We start from the raw sequence: 18,943 nt of genomic DNA on the forward strand, positions 1-18,943 counted from the left end.
CGGAGCTGTTGTCTCATCAGAACTGATGAAGTGATACTGCAGTCAAATAATAAATATAATACCCATACTGTGGCTTTGAAATACTAACAGAAATGTATTGATGACTTAAAGATGAATAATTAACTTTCTCTGTGCTATATATTTAATTTTGTATTGCCTGTGATTAGACAAATGTAATTTAATTATAATAATTTAGGACAGACAATATACAAAAGATTCTGTTCAGCAAGTAGTAAATTACTATATTAGTTCATAGTTCAGGCCTCTTGACACATTTCCTTTCAGTGCTGTGCCAGCACTAATCGTCATGTGTCTGTGTGTACACACCAATCCTCTTCCTAGGTTTTTAACAGTAAATACTGAATTTGCACATTTCATCTCAGTGAATTTGATGTAGAATACTGGGGAAAGGCGTTGGTGGCTTCACGTTCATGTTGAGCTAGACGAGTTAAGTTGTGATCAAATTAGAATGAACTGGTAAAAATGGTGAACATTGTGGGCAATTGTGTGTTTAAACATTTAAAGAATGAAGCAAATATTACCGTATTTGCTTTTTAATGTATGTTGCCCTGACAGGTTTGGCTATAGGGTAACTCAGAAATTGAATGGATGACTGCATCTTGATTCAAAGAAATTTGTTTATAAACTATTCTACTCCCCCGCAATGTCTGCTTCCAAGTGTCTGTTTACAAATGCATGGGAAGCATGTCTGTGGAGGGGACAGCATGTATCCCAGACTTAAACAGATGTAGCTGTGACCAGTTATTGCTGTCATACAGATGGCATGAATGCATGTGAGTGCACATAATCCACATGCTCTTATGAGCTTTCCTAAATAAAATTGTTCTCCTTACTAGGTTTGAAGTATCCCTAGGATCATTGCTCAGAAATCACTTGAATCATCTGTAGCAGTTTCTTTTTTAGGCACTTTTTCTGTTCTTCACCTGGCGGCCTTTTGCAGACCTGGCTGGGGACTGAGAGAGAGAAGGTTCTGCTTTGCAGTCTCAGGATGGGCTTCCGGCCTTTTCCATCCCTTTAGGTCTGCATATTGTGTAAAGCAATACAAACTGTGTGGGAAATGACCTGTAAATAGAAAGCCAATCCTGGCTTATTCCTCATTTCAGTAAGGAGCAACTAATGCATTAGTGACCCCATAATACATGGTTTGCACACTTAAAATACCTCTTGTTTCCTTTGCAGGTAATGTACAAGCGAATCCTGCAGCAAGCAGGATTTATACAGTTTGCACAGCTTCAGTTCCTGGAAGCAAAAGAACTTTTCAGGTAATGCTTCATACAGGGTGAGAAACAGTCTTGCAGGGTGTTAATCAAGCATTGAATAAACCCATGCACTTGGCTTCGAAGGCTCTTACGTTCTGAGACATTTTCAGTGGTTAGACTGAAACACTTAAAAGGCAGGAGATTTGGAGCAATAGGCCAAGGCCCAATTGGAGTCGCTCTTTTTGATTAGTAGTGACCAATGCTGCAAACTCTTTTCTATCATATACCCAAGTCCTTTTGGGAGATATCTTGATTTCTGTATACTAGGTATATAATAGGATAACGAGATCATACTCCTCTGCTCTGCCTATTGTCTTGTCTAGTTGGGATTCAACTCATGTGACAGACTTTATTTGGAATCAACTTGGTATTTACAACTTTCTTGGCTAGCGTTCAGAAACACTTGCAAGAGTTGTCTTAAGAACGTAAGAAGTGCCCTGATGCTGGATCAGACCAAGGGTCCATCTAGTCCAGCACTCTGATCACACAGTGGCCAACCAGCCATCGGCCAGGGATGAACAAGCAGGAAATGGTGGAACAGCACCCTCCCGCCCATGTTCCCCAGCAACTGGTGCACACAGGCTTACTGCCTCGAATACTGGAGATCAGCACACAACCATCAGGGCTAGTAGCCATTGATAGCCTTTGCCTCCAGGAATTTATCCAAAATTCCTGGATAAAATTCTTGGATTTTAAAGCTATCCAAATTGGTGGCCATCACTACATCCTGTGGTAGTGAGTTCCATAATTTAACTATGTGCTGTGTGAAGAAATACTTCCTCTTATTTGTCCTGGATCTCCCACCAATCAGCTTCATGACCATAATGTTGGCGCATACACACTGGTGCTGTACGTGTACCTGTTATTGCATGTGTCCCCGTCTCCCCATGGCATTGTAGTTTTGGTTTGGTACCCCCCTACACAACTGAAGTGGCAGCTGGGGAAGGGCTGTAGCTCAGTGGTAGAACACCTGCTTTGCATGCAAAAGGCCCCAGGTTCGGTTCCTGCTAACTCCAGGTAGGGCTGGGGAAGCATCTTGCCTGAAAGCCTGGCGACCCATTGCCTGCCACTGTACACAATACTGAGCTAGTGGGACTCATATAAGGCAGCTTCCTATATAATGCCAATGTATTTGTTCAGGCAGCACTGTGTTTTGTAAACTACATAACCATTTAAAAACTTGTTGTAGAACTACATGAATTTGGATGCCTGGTTCGCTAACTGCATGAGCAGAATATCATTTTAACATTCTAAGTTGAAGAAGGGCTTTGGCGTAAAAATAGCACTCAGTTTGCAATAACGTTGAGTATTGTGAGCAAGGGAAACTCCTATACTGAACCAGGTAATTATAAACACGAACAATTTCACTAAGACACACATGTAAATAGCACATACCTATGTAGAACTCAATCCACAATAATCTAGGATCCTTCTCTCTGGCCTCTCTCCTTCTTGCGTGGTAACCATTGTATTTTACCAGGCCTATGCCTTTGGACTTCGTGCTCCTCGCATACCGTATACTACATGAGTCAGGATAGAGCAAGCAGACGTGATTCTGCTGCTGCCCTGTGTTGATGTTTAAAGGCTTACCTGCTGGCATAGGCATCTTGATGGAGGCAAAAGGGTGGTTCTTTTGTGTAATTTATTTAATTTGTACCCTACCTTTCTCCCAAGAAAAAATGGCATTCAAAGCAGGATTGGAGCCAGGTTGTTTCTCTTTTAAATTATTTGTGAAGCAAGGGGGTATATAATGGCAAGCCACCATGGGTGAATTTTCCCAGAGGGCTTGCCATTTTGTATTTCAAAAATTCAAACTGCAGCAGGGCCATGCCATAGTTCGTCATTATGTGTGAACCCAGCGAGGGTGGATTATTGGGGTGGTTAACAAGCCACCCGGAACCCATGGCCTGTTTTAGAGTTGCGAGTGGCTTGTTAACCACCCCAGCAACCTACCCGTAACGGCAAGCTGTGGCACCTCCCCACTGCAGTGTGAATTTCAAAAATGGGGGCTGGTGCTGCAGTGAGAATCCCTGCAGGGCAATTCACTCATGGCGCCTTCTCATTGCACTATGTATAGGATCCACACCTGAACCGCATGTGAGTGTAACACAAGAGTCAATGGAGAGTTCTACTGTGATGTTAATAAATGTATATTCAACTACAAAGGTAACAATAGTGTATGTAAATCATACCTGCAGTAATAGATGATTTACATATACTATTGTTGCCTTTGTTATTATTATTATTATTATTATTTATTTATATAGCACCATCGATGTACATGGTGCTGTACAGATAACACAGTAAATAGCAAGACCCTGCCGCATAGGCTTACAATCTAAAAAAGTTGTAGTAAACAATAAGGAGGGAAAGAGAATGCAAACAGGCACAGGGAAGTGTCAACAGGCACTGGGAAGGGTGAAGCTAACAGTATAGAGTCAGAACAAACTCAAAGTTTAAAAGCTATAGGGAAAAGAAAAGTTTTTAGCTGAGTTTTAAAAGCTGTGATTGAGTTGGTAGTTCTCAAGTGTTCTGGAAGAGCATTCCAGGCATGAGGGGCAGCAGAGGAAAATGGACGAAGCCGAGCAAGGGAAGTAGAGACCCTTGGGCAGGCGAGAAGCATGGCATCAGAGGAGCGAAGAGCACGAGCGGGGCAATAGTGTGAGATGAGAGAGGAGAGATAGGCAGGAGCTAGACCGTGAAAAGCTTTGAAGGTCAACAGGAGAAGAGTCAACAATACTGAGCTAGATGGACCAAGTGTCTGGCTCCGGAGAAGGCAGCTTCCTGTGTTCTTTTAAAAATCCATAGTAAAGCTGGGTGCAAAAGAAATAAAATGCTTGTGTGTGTGTGCAAAACTGAGTGAAGGTCCTGTGGCCAGTTAAAGAACCGTTTTAATGTCTAGCAAGGCAAATGCGTGGGCTTCAAATCATGGAGAAGAGGAGCGGCAGAAAAGACGTTTCTGCCTGGGATCATTTGAATGGGGGAAGAAGCAGTCTGGTTTGGGGCTTGTCAGTATTAGCGGGCGGGATGTGTGTGTGACAAATACAGCGGTTTTAGAAGGAAGAAGGTGGGGAGGCTGAACAAAGCAAAAGGGAGCCCCGAGGCTGCGGGCTTTTGGCATTCAGGATGGCGTGGAACATTAGTGAAAGGGGGGCTGAGGGGCAATAATCGCAGTATGGGCTAATAATATTGAGGGCACCCAGGGAGGTGGTGCCCCCCCCCACACACACATACAGGAGAGGCCTTCAAGAGGCAGCTGGACAACCGTCTGTCAGGGATGCTTTAAGGCGGATTCCTGCATGGAGCATGAGGGGGTGGACTAGATGGCCTTGTAGACCCCTTCCAATTCTACGATCCTATTACTAACCTTCCTGTTTCAGCCAGACGGACAAATTAAGGGAGGTGAGAAATCAGCATGAAGTATCTCATGATGAGGGAAAATCTGAAACCTGAAGGTGCTAAATCAGAGGAATTAAAGAAATCCGAACGCGGGTGGGTGGCCAGAAAGTCGCCCCTCTTCTGCGTCCGGCCGCTCGAGTTGAATATACATTTATTAACATCACAGTAGAACTCTCCATTGACTCTTGTGTTACACTCACATGCTTTTCAGGTTTGGATCCTATACATAGCGTTCTTATAGTAGGGTTACTCCCCCCTTTTTTCTTTGCCTTCTCATTACATGCAAACCATCTCATCGACTCTTATTTGCCCTCTCTGGAACTATAAAGAGCTTGCCTCTTTTATGGTAAAAAGACAAATTGCAAGGTGGGAGGAAGCGGCAGTAGTTAAAAATACCCAATAAAAACTATTAAAAATTGGACTGAAACCTTGAGGTTAGTAAATCTCCTCACCTCTTCCCTCCCCCCCCCCCCCCGCCCACACACGGTGCAGTTTGAGTTTTCCAGACTACTAGAAATATCTTAGAAGGGTTTTAAAAGGATGTTCAGCTCAAAACAGCATTGAAAATAGTGGCCTGGTTCAGATTATCATATCTCAGCATAATAAACTAACCAGGAAGACTCTAAATTAACCTGTGGTTAATTACAGCTTCCTGGCTTGTTTGCTTGACAGGGCTGAGGGTACTGGTAAAAAGCTTGATGTATTAAGCTGAGGTGGTGAAAATACAACCACTATGTTGTTTGAGAATTTTTCCTGTCTTCCTTTGGTTAATCCTGGTCTTATACTTTGTAGTGCATATATGGAATAGCTATGGAGTGTCATAGTGTCGTCTTTAATATGTTACTCATGAAACATTTCTTATGCTAAAGAAAGCTTATTTTTAAAGAACTTTAACAAGTGGGCAGCTGTAACAGCATCCTTATTCTCTTACGCGGAGAGCGCAAAGCTTACTATCCTTCTCTCTGTGTGCATGCGGGGTGTGTGTGTGCCTATGTATACTTCTTATTTCTTTTTTGCTTCATCTAGTTTGACACTGTAATTGCAGAAGCGGCCAGCTTGATGTCCGGGAGCTGATCTCTCTCTACCCCTTCCTGTTGCCTACTTCCTCTTCATTTATGCGATCTCACCCTCCCCTCCACGAATATGCCGACTTGAACCAGCTGACGCAAGGGGACCAGGAGAAGATGGTCAAGTGCAAGCAGTTTCTCATGACCTACTTGAGTGAAGTACGCAGCACTGACATAGCCAATGGCTACAAGGAAGACATTGATACAGCTTTATTGAAGCTCTATGCAGAGTCCAATCACGAAAGCCTTCTAGATCTGCTTGTCACGGAGAACTTCTGCCTTCTCCCAGATAGTGCTGCATGGCTGGAAAAGCACAAAAAGTAAGTTTGTGCCCTTCAGAGCATATTTCCTAGAGTCCCAGCCCTCAAAGTGAGTGGTGGGCGTCCTTATTTATTGAATTAAATGCATGTACCGCCTAACTGAGAGATGCCCTTGGGGCAGTTTACAAGCATAATTCTTCCCCACAGTAAACTAACAACCAGAACAATAAGTACAACAGTGAAAATATCAAGATTTTAATGATGAAAACATTAAAAAAAATCTTAAAGAGACAGTGGTAAAGTTAATAATTGGAGCAACAGGTTAAAGATGAAATGCCTGCTGGAAGAAGAAAGTCTTAACTTGTGTCTAAACATATACAGTGAAGGTACAAGGCCGATCTCCCTGGGAAGGGCATTCTACAGATGGGGGGCCACTACAGAGCAGGCTCGTTCTCTGGTAGCACACATTGCACCATTGTGGGCAGTGGCAACCAGAGAAGAGCCCCTGAAGATGATCTTGGCAGTTGGGCAGGAGCATAAGGTGCTCCTTCAGGCGCTCCTTAAAGATACACTGTTACTTCCCTGATTCTTTCCTGCCCATTATTATTTTTTTACATGTTGGATGAGGACCCTTGCCCTTCTGGAACAAGTTGAGGCCTGTGGTCACCAACCATTTATTTTTATCTGTAACTTTATTTTTAGGGGAAATAATTTTTACAAATAGAAAAATATTATAACTAACAAATCCCCTAATGCCAACTCCTAGAAGCATATGACAATTTAATAAAGTTCTCTTCAAACTCTTTCCACTTATAAGCAAGAAGTTACTTTATTTCTGAGACTTAGACCCCTTTTTGCTTATTGACATTTGCATAATTCAAAAAGAGAACCTAATTTTCAAAGGATGTGTTTTTCTTCCAAATGGCTTTGAGCCATCCGCATCAGAACCGTTAGCTATTGCATAAGTGAGTGTCCCAATATTGACATTGCGTAACTGAGAAGTTGGAGCATTTTGAGTTGAGCAATGGTTTCAAAGGGCCAGAATTAGTGCTTCTTCCACTGATCCACTCCTTCCTGAGCTGAGGTTTCTTCCTGAGGCAGAGAACTGTCAGACTCCCACCATGTGAAGAACAGCAGGGGTCTCCCTTGTGCACCTCCGCTGCTAAAACCTGATTTGCCTTTGTCTTGTCTTTTGCACTGGAGGTAGATAATAAAGGCAGGTCTCTGGGATTGGGGGTTGGATAGCATGAGATGGGAACACCGCAGGGTAGGGGCAGGCAGCCTGGTGTCCTCTAGATGTTTGGGGCTACAATTCCTATCTGCCCCAGCCAACGTGACCAATGATCAAAGATGATGAGAGTTGTAGTCCAAAACATCTGGAGACCAACCTATGCCTTAGTGACTAGGTTGACTCTCTCAGCCATCCAGTTGTCTCATCCCAATATAGATGGTTATGAACTTTCCTCTTTGTTGCCAGACCAAGCATATAAACAAAAACGTTTACCACTTGATGTAGAGCGGGAATGATGAACCAGAATGGAGTGAAGAGCTGAATCAACCCCCACAAGTCTTCCAGGGGGAGGATTATGTCAGTGAGCATGGCCACGCCCACTGATGTCATCCCCCCCTTGCCCATTTTGCCTTTCTCCGTCCTGAGAGACGCAGAACTCTGCAACTCTCTCAGCATGGTGAAAGGGACTTTGTGCAGTGCACACGGAGACGGCATGCAGCACGTGAAGCTTCTCATCCCAGTGCTGGGGGAAAGAAGATCAGAGATAACAGTGGGGATTCTTCCAGGGAGTGGGCCGTAGTCAAAGAGCCTCTGTGGGCCAAATGTGAAGCTGAATGTGGAGCCTCTGCCAGCCAGAGTAGACCCACAGACTGGAGGTTTTGGATCCCTGATGTCTAGAGTTCCACTATGACAATGTTTGGGAATCTGTTTTCAAAGGATAAGGGAAAACATGGTCTCCGCTAGACAATAGCTTCTGGTGGATAGCTTTAGATCCGCAAGAGCTCTGCATATGTGGCGGGTTGTGTGGATTCTGGTTCCAGTGTGGGTGCTACTGCTTTATACCAAGCATAGCATTGTAGAAGGGGAATAATATAAGCCCACTTTATAGAACCTGTGCAACAATTGAGCATATGAAGATGGTTGTGCACAATACTTTACAAAGTAATTGTTCTAGTCACTTGCCTTTTTCTATCACTTTTTATGCAGGTATTTTGCACTTGGGCTCCTGTATCACTCAAATGGTCAAGATGCTGCAGCACTACAGGTTAGACTGCAACCATGTGTCCAGTTGAGCTAATGGAAAGGGAGTAGAACCCCTGACTTATCCTTGTTTCTCTCCCCCCCCCATTTCTTTTGTCACCTTTAACATCTTTTAGCTTTTTCAGGAGGGGGGCAATTTTAGTTGAGGCCAGGTTAAATGGGTGCCTTCTGGGTCTAGCCTTTCCATATACTTGACAGTGCCTCTTCTAAACTATAGAATTATCTGACTAGGAATTATGAGGGTTGCAGTCCTACCCATCCAGAAGGCACCAGGTTGAGGAGGGGCAATGACTGCCGTACTGTACTAAGAGCCAGTGTTGATTGTATGAGTGTAAAACACCAGTAGCCCTGCAGTGGTCAACCCAGCACAAGCCTTGGATCCAAGGTGGGGGAGGGAGTTTTTGTAAGCTTGATGTGAAAGAGCAGATACATCAATGTTAGTAAGTGCTCAAGTGCTTATTGTTCATCCTGATAGCTTTGCACTTATGAGCCATAATATTTGGAATGGAGCGCAGGTTTTGTTCTTATTAAGAACTGGTGTAGAATGCCATCTGTTCTTTTTTATTTCCACAGTTCTGTGAGTAAGAGGAGTAGAGTCATGCACACACATATGCGCACTCCCCACGCATAACTGGAAAATGTAAGGGAAGGGCAAGGACTACCCTATTTCTTTGATTCGAAGACACGCTTCCCCCCCCATATAAACATCTCTAAAAATGGGGTGCGTCTTAGAATTGCGGGTGTGTCTTAGGGTTTTTCCCCCCCGTTGGTGATACTGAAATTAGTGTGCGTCTTACAATCGATGGTGTCTTACAATCGAAGAAATACGGTATCTCTCAAACGGACAGGTCTCTGCTGCCCTTGACACGGAGGGACTGTAGTTCAGTGGGCAGAGCACATGCTTTCCATGCAGGAGGTCCTAGGTTCTTCCCAGATCGACTGGCAAGAAATCCTGCCTGAAACCCTGGAGAGTTGCTGCCAGTCACTGTCAACAATTGTTTATTTTATTTCAAATATTTCTTGGCCACGTTTCAGGGCAGAAGCACCCCCAAAGTGGTGGACAATAATAAAATTATTCCAAGACATATCAAAGCAGTCGTGTGAATAGTCATTCACTATGCCAGGAAAATGTTATCCGGTCTGGCTTCATCACCTCCGTTATTTGTCTCCGTCCATGCTTTGTCTCACCCAGTCTTTCCCAACTTGGTGCCCTCCAGATATTTGGGACTACAACACCCAGAACTTCTGCCCATTGGCCATTCTGGTTGGGGCTGGTTGGACTTGAAGTCCAAAATGTCTGGAGGGCACCAGATTGTCTAGCCAGTGTCATCGTGACCAACGGCTTGTGCTGAGGCTTGAGCTTCTAAGATGTAGGATCTGGACTGAGGGTGGGACTAGAGGGAAGTCTTGACATTGGGATGCTGCCCCAAATGGCAGCCCTGTATAGAGTTCTCCATTGCTCTCTTCCCATTTAGGCATAGGGACAGAGAAAGCTACCTTAATCAGACCATTAATCATCTAGGCCAATGTTGTCTACACTGACTGGCAGTGAGTCTCTAAGGTTTCAGGCAGGATTCCTCCCTAGCCCTATCTAGAGGGGCCAGGGATTGAACCCGGGACCTTCTGCATCCAAAGCAGAGGCTCTCACACTGTGCTAAGGCTCCTTCCCTGAACAGTAGCGCATATAGAGCCTTGTTGTTTCCCTGCCAATGCAAGGCAGTTTCGGTAAAACATATTGACCTGGTTCGCACGTAATGAAAGAACGTACGGGTTGAATCATGGGTTCTTGTTACATGCAAACTCTACAACTATGGGTTGCTAACCACAAGCAACCCAGAGTTCACAAATCGTGAGTCCTCTTCCTTGGTTGGTTCATAGTTAACAGCCTATAGTTAAACTATAGTGCAGAGCTCACATGTAACGACAACTATACTCTGGGTTGTTGTTAATTATGAACCATTGCATTGACTGATTTGCCATTTAAGGACTGTGAATTGTCGTGGAATTGAATCTGATTGCTATCTGTTTCTTCTGTACTTCAGTTATGGATAAAAATTGTTAATGGAGACATTCAGGACTCTACACGAACAGACCTTTATGAGTATATAGTAGACTTCCTTACCTCCTGTCTGGACCATGAATTAGTGTGGAAGTATGCAGAATGGGTCTTACAGCAAAGTGAGGAGGTTTGTGGATGGATTCCTTTGGGAAATTATTTTTATATTGATGTTGCCTGGATATGTTTCCTAGAGTGCCTAGTTCTGCACATCCTGTTCTTTTTCTGAAACTTTTAAGTCTGCCTATATATTATTCCAGCATCTTATCCTCCCAACAAGAAAGTCAGTGATTTTGAAGGAACAGGTGTGCAATAGATTACATTGGAAGCATAGTACAAACCAAATGATGGGAATGTATTTGCAAGGGTGGCAGTAAAGATGACCTGCAATTTCATTGTGCACCAGTGTTCCTTTTATTCTCAAGGTAGCATCTGTTGCCTGATGATCTCATGTTCCCAGTGCTCAAAGCACAATATTCTGCACCTAGAAAAATGTGATATTTCCCCCTGAGACTTGCATGCATTACTGTTGTACTTACTGTGGAATGGAGTGGTCGAAGTGTCACTGGAAACTGTTAGATATTGTTTGTGATTTAATAAATGAGAGTTTATTAAAATAATATATTAGTTAGGCCCAGGGATACACATCTAGCCACTATTGATAAAGAGACAAATAGCAGGCACAGCTGTACCCCATGTGCAAATGGACATTGATATATATTTTTCCACTGAAAGGTCCATTGCTGCATAGTGGCTATTTCTGTCATGTTTTCAGTGATTGAGTACAACTAGAACACGTCCTTTCAGCCCCTTTTAACATCTTAAGGAGTATGAGGCAACAGGAGTTGGTAACCTGGCACCAGAAATGTTTGTGGTGCTAGTCATTTGTAAATTTACAGTTCTTGATTTCCTAAATGTATCTTGGTTTTAGGTTGGCGTATACATCTTCACTAAAAGGCCCCTGGAAGAAGCACAACACAAAAACAGCTTTAATCCAGATGATGTAATCAGCTGCCTTAACAAATATCCCACATCACTAGTAAAATATTTAGAATTCTTGGTTCTAGAGAAAAGAATAAAAGTAAGTGGCGTGGGTGAAGTTTCTGTAGAATGAAAATGTGTGTATGAGCTTTCTGTCTATGCCTGAACTTCTATGTAGCTCAGAAAATCCCATTTGTTTCTCTAGAGTAGCCTTCCCTAACTTGCTGCCCTCCAGATGTGTTGGTCTATAACTCCATAATTTCCAGGCTGTAGTCCAGCACATCAGGAGGGCAGCTGGCTTACTCAAACTCTAAGTAGACCTGTTACTAAGAGAAGGAAGTTGTATATTGTAAAACCGGGAGATAATTATGGTACAAAGTACACATAAGGCTGCCATTTTGGTTATAAAGTTGGTAAACTAAAAAAGAAGAAGGGGGAGGACTGTTTTTCAACATTATTTGCTTTTGGAAGCCCAGTTCTGTTAGCTGTTGTGGCACAAGTGAAGGGGGAAATGGCTAAGTGGTTTCATGTTCAATTCTGTTGGAGAAGTTGTAGTTACGTCTGCATTGAAGACCCTGCATAGTCATCCTCCAAGGTCTTTTCCAGTTGTCTGATTCTCCAGTTGCTTTTGAACAGTCCTGAACATGTCCCATAATACAGAATGGTGTTCAGTTGGCAGCTTTTAAGATGAGAGCTCATGGTTTCCTGGTTCAGTCTACATCTCTACATGTCTGAAGAGGTTCCCTGTGAAGTGTTTCTGTGTGATATTGGAACTTCCAGTAGCACTGACATCTCCCAGTACTCCAAAACTGTTTTCGATAACAACTTTACTCTGATAACAAAGGGATGAGAGGTTCATTATTCTCTTGCACCAGGAGTGCAGGATTCCTAGTCTTTGCTGCTGCTGTGCAGCAGAATATGGAATTGGGCTCTTAAAAAGATAGTTTTTTAAATGTTGAGCCGAAACTGTTAGTGGGTGGTTAGGAAGTAGTATTTCCAAAAGTGGAAAATAGTACATAACTTCAAGCACTTCAGAAGCACTCTTATTTTTATTATATTATCACAAACAGGGAAATTCCTGACCAAGGTAAGCCAATGAATTTGAATTTGGTGAAATACAAATGACATAAAAGTGGCAAAATTGGGGTTGAGGGGGAAGTCATATAAATAGGATTTGTGTTTTTAGTTATTACTGTGGTAAACATATTTTGAAAAGCACGGAGATGCTTTTTGTCTAAGTGCCCTGACATTTCATCAACTTAGCAACGTATGGGGGAAGCTGCATCAGTGCAATTTGTATTATCTTAAGTTGTACAATGACAGAAGTCCAGCCTTTTTGAAACATATGTTTTGAGTATATTTTGACTTGATTTGTTGCAATTCATATCTTGTTAAAATATGAATGGAAATTGCTTACGTAGGCTGCCTTATATTTAGTTGATGGTCTTTTAAACCAGCAGAAGGAGAAGTACCACACCCACCTAGCAGTGCTTTACCTGGAAGAAGTGCTACATCTGAGATTGCTGGGTGCAGAGAAGGGTGAGGAACTGACCAAAACACAGGTGAAGCTACGCAATCTTCTGCAGAAATCGGACCTTTATAGAGTTCATTTTATTTTAGGTAAGAGAACTAATATTTCGTTTATATTCTGGGCGGGGAACCTTTTTTCTGTGGAGGACCACATTCCCTCGGGTTGATCTGTTGAGGGCCACATGCTGGCCATGGGTGGGGCGAGAGCCAAGTGTGGGTAGTAGTACCCACTACATCCTTCTCTCTTCATGCACAGTGGGATGCTAGGAGAAGGGCAGATTGCTCTTGTCAGGGGTCTGCAATGATTGCTTGCAGAGCACTTTGGCAAGTAGGCCAAGGGCCACAGGTTACTCACACCTGGTGTAGATATATATACTGCAGAAGATGCTTTACCAACTCTGTACAGGCGCCAAAATGGCATGGAAGGAAGGCACGATTTCGAGTGCCCTGGGTGACTTAAAGTTGTCAGTGGGACGATTTTTAATGGCTTGGGTTGATGCCAGTTTCTGTTGCATTATAGCTGATGCGAGTTTCCAATTAATTAAGGGCTGGTTTGACTCACTACTGAACCCAGCACCCCTCTAAAATGCAGCATGACACAGGCCAGTGTGGCTGCTTCATAACACTCCTCTTGGGATGGGATGTGGGCATAAGCATAATCTGCCTGATTGCCACAGTCATTTCGCAGCTTTTCTGCAATGGAAGGATTATAGGAATTGGGTATATTATTCATATGACCACATTACATATTCTGCTCTGAAAGCTGGCCTAGAAAGATGAAGATGATGATGATGAAGATGATGGATGATTGATTGGTGTGCACATGGGTTTGTGTCCCACTGTGCATGGGTGATAAATGAAAACAACATTGTGTGAATCCTAGCAAAGCCTTTTTGTGACCTAAAAACTTTGGTTTCTTTAACATTGTATTAGATCCTGCATTAAGTTAACAAACACAAACACCTCTCCAATAATGAGAAAAATATTGGCCAGTATCCAAATGGCAAGCACATAGTAAGGTTTTTCCAAGGCTCTGTTTTCTGTTGCAGCTCTTCATAACCCTTGAAGCTGTTCCCGAGGGTTGGAGGATCATCCAGAATGGTTCGTGATACAGCTGGGATAGGCAGGATACCAACCCCATGTATTTGTAGAAATGCTTTCTCCTTAAGCACAGGGTTGTCTGGATCCTGCCACATTGTATTTACAGACGTGATGGGTCCAAAACTCTACATGTAATTAACTGGCAAAAGTTGGTGAAAATCTTGTCCTTGGTTTATCGTTTGGGTTCCTTTTAGATTTCAATTTTTACTTTTTATTTTTATGACAAGCATTATAAGGACTCTGCTTAAAACTTACTTTTTGGCAGATAAAATCAGTGGCACAGATCTTCCTATGGAGTGTGCAATACTATATGGAAAACTGGAAGAGCATGACAAAGCTTTACAGATCCTGGTCCATGAACTGAAGGACTTTGCTGCTGCTGAGGACTACTGTGTGTGGAACTCCGAGAACAAAGACCTTCCTTACAGGCGGAAGCTTTTTCATATGCTGCTTTCGACATATCTCAATTCCAGCACATCAGAACACGGACTGGTCATGGCTGCTGTAGATCTGCTAAACAATCATGCGGTTGAATTCGATGCAGCGTGTGTTTTGCAGCTTATTCCCGACAGTTGGTCAGTGCAGCTTCTTTCCTCGTTCCTGACTGGTGCAATGAGGGAAAGCATTCACGCACAAAGAATGACTCAGATTGCACTGGGCTTAGCAAAGGCTGAGAACCTTACCTATAAACACGAAAAGGTGAGTGTACCAGTTTGATCATTTCATTCATTCATTCATTCATTACATTTCTAGTGTCCAACGGCCAAAGCTCTTTGATCAATATATGTACCTGTTGAAGTCCTTTGGTAATGCCCCTGAATCTTTGGATGCTTGATGGAAGGGACATATCTTCATTCCCCCTGGCTTGCAAATAAATGATAATCTAATTGATTATTTCCATTGCACTTCTTTATATTAAATAGAAAACCATTTCATTTCCTGTTAAAATAAACAATTTGAGTGTTGGTGGGTTAGTGGCTTGCTTTGGGAAGGACTGTAGCTCAGTGGTAGAGTACTTGCTTTGAATGCAGAAGGTCTCTGGTCAATCCCTATCATTGCCAGGTAGGACTGCAAATATCCCTGCCTGAAACCCAGAAAGCTGCTGCCAGTTAGCATTGATAGTACTGGGGTAGATGGACCAATGGTCTGACTTGGTTTAACAGAGCTTCCTATGTTCATGGAACTATTTGTAAAAACTGGGTGTATCCAATCCCAGTGTATGGGCCTGCATGCAAGAGCAATGCTCCCCCAGTGCAACCTCTTCCTCCTCCAAAACCACTGAGGATTGGGGTGAATGGGAAGGGCTGTCAGGAAATCCTATCATTACATTCTGGTGAGCCAAAGTCACAGCTATATTTCTGATGTGGCTTTCATATCACTATCTGCCTTGGCTTTTCCAAAGAAACCTTGTAATTGTAGCTTGTGTGAGTGTACTGAAAGCCACTGTAAGGGAAGCATTTCTAATAGACCACATAACCCACAAAGAGAACAGGCTTTATAAAAACAAAAACTGCAGACCCTTATGTACCTATTTTCATTGGCACTTCTGACTTGTTTCTCCTGCTTGCAGGTAAAACTAAAAGGAAGCCCAATCGCTCTCTCGGACAGAAAACTCTGCCAGGTGTGTCAAAACCCTTTCAGTGAGCCTGCTTTTGTCAGGTATCCCAATGGCAGTGTGGTCCACACACACTGTGCTGCAAATAGACTTGTGAATTCTAACACAAACCACCATTTATCCAGCCCAAGTGGACGGACATGAAACACATTCAAGGTGGTCCCAGTTGCTGTGTTAGTGACTCCTTGGAACATACAAGGAGAGCCTGCTGGGTAAAGTAACCAGTCAAGAAAAAGAGGTTGTCCCCAGGTGAATGGGAAGACTTCAACCAATGTGAACCCGGCCACTTAACTGCTGATCCTTATGAATGTAGACGGCACAAGAAATTACAGGTGTTTATATAATGAAAAAATACTTCCCTCACAGTAAGGGTGAGTGTTAGGGGAAACATTTTTTTTAATTAAAACTTGCACTGAATTTGTTAATCAACTGGTCTTGGAAGGAGAAAGGCTGATGAACAGAGATCTCTTTCCCCAAATAGCTAATTATTCTGTCTCTTGGAGAATTGGCATAATACAGCACTTTCCTGAGAGTAGAGCATAGCTGTATTATGTTCTCAGCAGGGTCTACACATTTCCTGTTGGGACAGGATCATGAACTCATTCTGTGCTCTTCATACTCTTAAGATCTGATGCACTTTTTGAGCCTTTGTTCTCCTTTCTTCTCTGCCATGCAAGTCCATGCATTACTGAACGTATTGAAGCACTAACCTCTTGGGATTTCCCACTCTAGTGGGAAATGGGAAAACCATGGTTTGGAAGTCCCAGAGCTTCTGACACTACTAATCACAGTGCAGCCACCAGTGTCTGTCATATGGAACCCTAAACCTTGGGGTGGGGTGGGGTGAGGTGGGGATGGGAGGGTTGAAGGAAACGGCTTTGATAAATGTAATGAATTATTTATTATCATACAGATGTTCTGTAAATACAGTTGAATGAAATTATTTTATATCTCGACATTCTCTAGCGCAAACACATGTAAATCAGTAAATCCAGATCTAGCTTTTGAAGAGTCTACACCTGACATCACAAAAGAGCCATCTTTACGATTCCCTGCAAGTAAAGAAATCTGTGCCTCCGATCTGTTTGCAGGAACGGGTTCATATGAAGGGATAAAGGGGCTGTAAAGACATCAGTAGTTGCAGCCTCAAGGTGCTGAATAAGCTTGATAACATTTAATAAACATTCGCTGGATTCTCAAGTAGTGTGCTAAACTCTTTGAAACCTGTCAGTGTCTGCAAAACTACCATGATATTGCTTTTCAACTTGGAATGTGATACTGCTTTACTGAGTTACATACACACACGTACTTATCTCTGCCTCTCCAGATTACTCCTCCTCCTGGGTTAAAAAGGAGAAGCGCCTACTTCCTTTTTGGATAAATGCATAAAATGAAAGTTTTTAATTATTTTCTGGGTTGTATTTTTCCTAAAGAGAACCTGAAGCAAGCTTTTGATTCTAGACTTGTAGGTTTTCTGCACAATATAACATTTTGTACTTTCCACTTGAATGAAAATGGATAAGAGTGCCTGTCAGCCAGAGGTGCAACAGTGCACTACTGGAGTGTTCCAAGAATGCCTCCCTCCCCTCTCCCTGTAGGCAGATTTAACTCTTATGCTCAATAAATTGCTTAATGGGGTGATTAAACACACATACACACTTGCCTTTTTGAAGCTGGTCCTGGATTGGTCACTGTTGAGCATTCTAAACCCCTTTGATGTCAACATGTCTCAGTTAACTCACCAGTTAGATAACAATCCAATAGGATAACTTCTTAGTATCTCAGATTAATAAATAAGGTTGAGCATTCTAGAGATGAAAGTTATCAGATATGGTTATCTCTAAAAATCCTGAATTTGGCATAGGGATACTAGGTGGCAAACCTGTGTCTGGGTTCTACTGATCAAATATTCCTGTATCACTCACTCTCTCTACACATAGAAACTATACATGTTAGGGTTAGAAGGGTAGCTTTTGATGTGCATGAGTTTGTTTTTGGTATGGAGGAGCAATTCAATCATCACAGGTTGAAGTGCTACAACCCAGATACGAATTTATCATTTCAACACTAAACTTAAGGCTGCAGTCTTATTCACAAATAGTCTGGGGGAAGGGGCGTTTTGCCCTGTAAAACTTTGTGCTGACATGTCTGCACAAAGCTGACATGTCATGCTAGATGTCTGATGCAAGCAAGCGTGTACTTGTCTGTTTGGGATGAATAGGTTTAGTTCAACTCAATTTTTAACATTCCATTAATATGCAAATCTCAGACTGCTAGCTTGTTTCACAAAATATGCCCCCAACATCCATTGGGTCACTACACCAAAGTTAGGTTAAATGTGTAGTTTCAGGTTGCAGGAATTTTTTTTACTAACTGTAAATAGCAAATTGGAGGTATTGGGGGCGGGGGTAAAGTAAGAATCTGCAGCATGTTGGATGAATTTTGGTGCTATTGTGATGAAAATCATCATACATACAGCACCGCTGCTAGTTTCCTTCTCTGGGAGAGAAGCTACCATTGGTGTCAACAACAGCTTATATCCTATTGACAAGTAGTTTCAGGAGGGTGATTAACATTGGAACACAGTGTGGAATGAGCTAAAGCCTCCTCCCCCATGAACGATGGCTTGATCGGGTCAAAAATGCCCACATTCTGTTGCTATTTACAGTTGGAAAAACAGTTAATGGAACATGTAGTTGGCGCTCTTTACTTCGTTTTGTTTATAATGGTCTTATTCAGCTGCAAATATAATAGAATATTTAATAGACTCTTTGGAATAACCTTTTGAACCTTCGGTTTTTTAATCAACATATATGAAACCTATTTATTTATTTATTGCATTTATATACCGCTCCATAGCCGAAGCTCTCTGGGCGGTTTACAAAAGTTAACCCATGAATAGTAAACACAGAGTTCTGTCATCTTATACAGTAGCAGCCACAAGAATTCTTTATCTTCAATACTGGAGAGAAAGGCAAACACCTACAATCAACAAATGGGAGAATCAATTGCATGAGCATGCAGCTATATGACTAATCTAATACTTAAGGGGAAAAACCAAAGGAAGTCAACAAAAATGTAATTGTAATGAAAATTGGTAACCATCAATTATTTACCAGAATATCTCAACAAAAGTTTTAAAGATACTTTACTTTCCTGTACTACTGAGTTGGTATTTATTGTCAGCAGTCTTTTTTTGAATTTATACATTTGCAGCTATTTCCTAAATGCTAAAATCTGTCACCCGGCAAAAAAAGATCAATTATGGCTATCTATCTTGTTTTAACCTTGCAAAATGTATGGTAGAATGTGTGACACAAAACTGCTTGCTGAGGGATAGCTATGAATATAAAACAATCACACTCAGAAGTGGCAACCCAGC

General features: G+C 42.4%; 1 protein-coding gene across 2 annotated transcripts in view; it reads left to right on the top strand.

Annotated features, from left to right (window-relative positions):
- Window positions 1–16,918, top strand: part of TGFBRAP1 (transforming growth factor beta receptor associated protein 1) — a 30,504-nt gene extending 13,586 nt beyond the window's left edge. The window contains exons 5-12 of one of the 2 annotated variants that reach the window (XM_063126221.1): window positions 1,201–1,283; window positions 5,725–6,066; window positions 8,225–8,282; window positions 10,321–10,464; window positions 11,266–11,415; window positions 12,773–12,935; window positions 14,212–14,645; window positions 15,517–16,918. In XM_063126221.1, coding sequence (XP_062982291.1) covers window positions 1,201–1,283; window positions 5,725–6,066; window positions 8,225–8,282; window positions 10,321–10,464; window positions 11,266–11,415; window positions 12,773–12,935; window positions 14,212–14,645; window positions 15,517–15,705 — 1,563 coding nt within the window. In that variant the 3' untranslated portion in view covers window positions 15,706–16,918. The remainder of the gene's footprint in view (window positions 1–1,200; window positions 1,284–5,724; window positions 6,067–8,224; window positions 8,283–10,320; window positions 10,465–11,265; window positions 11,416–12,772; window positions 12,936–14,211; window positions 14,646–15,516) is intronic. The other variant, XM_063126222.1, reaches the window with a different exon arrangement.
- The last annotated feature ends 2,025 nt before the right edge of the window (window positions 16,919–18,943 follow it).

The sequence above is a fragment of the Elgaria multicarinata genome, chromosome 5 (genome assembly GCF_023053635.1).
Source record: "Elgaria multicarinata webbii isolate HBS135686 ecotype San Diego chromosome 5, rElgMul1.1.pri, whole genome shotgun sequence".
Classification (NCBI taxonomy): domain Eukaryota; kingdom Metazoa; phylum Chordata; class Lepidosauria; order Squamata; family Anguidae; genus Elgaria; species Elgaria multicarinata.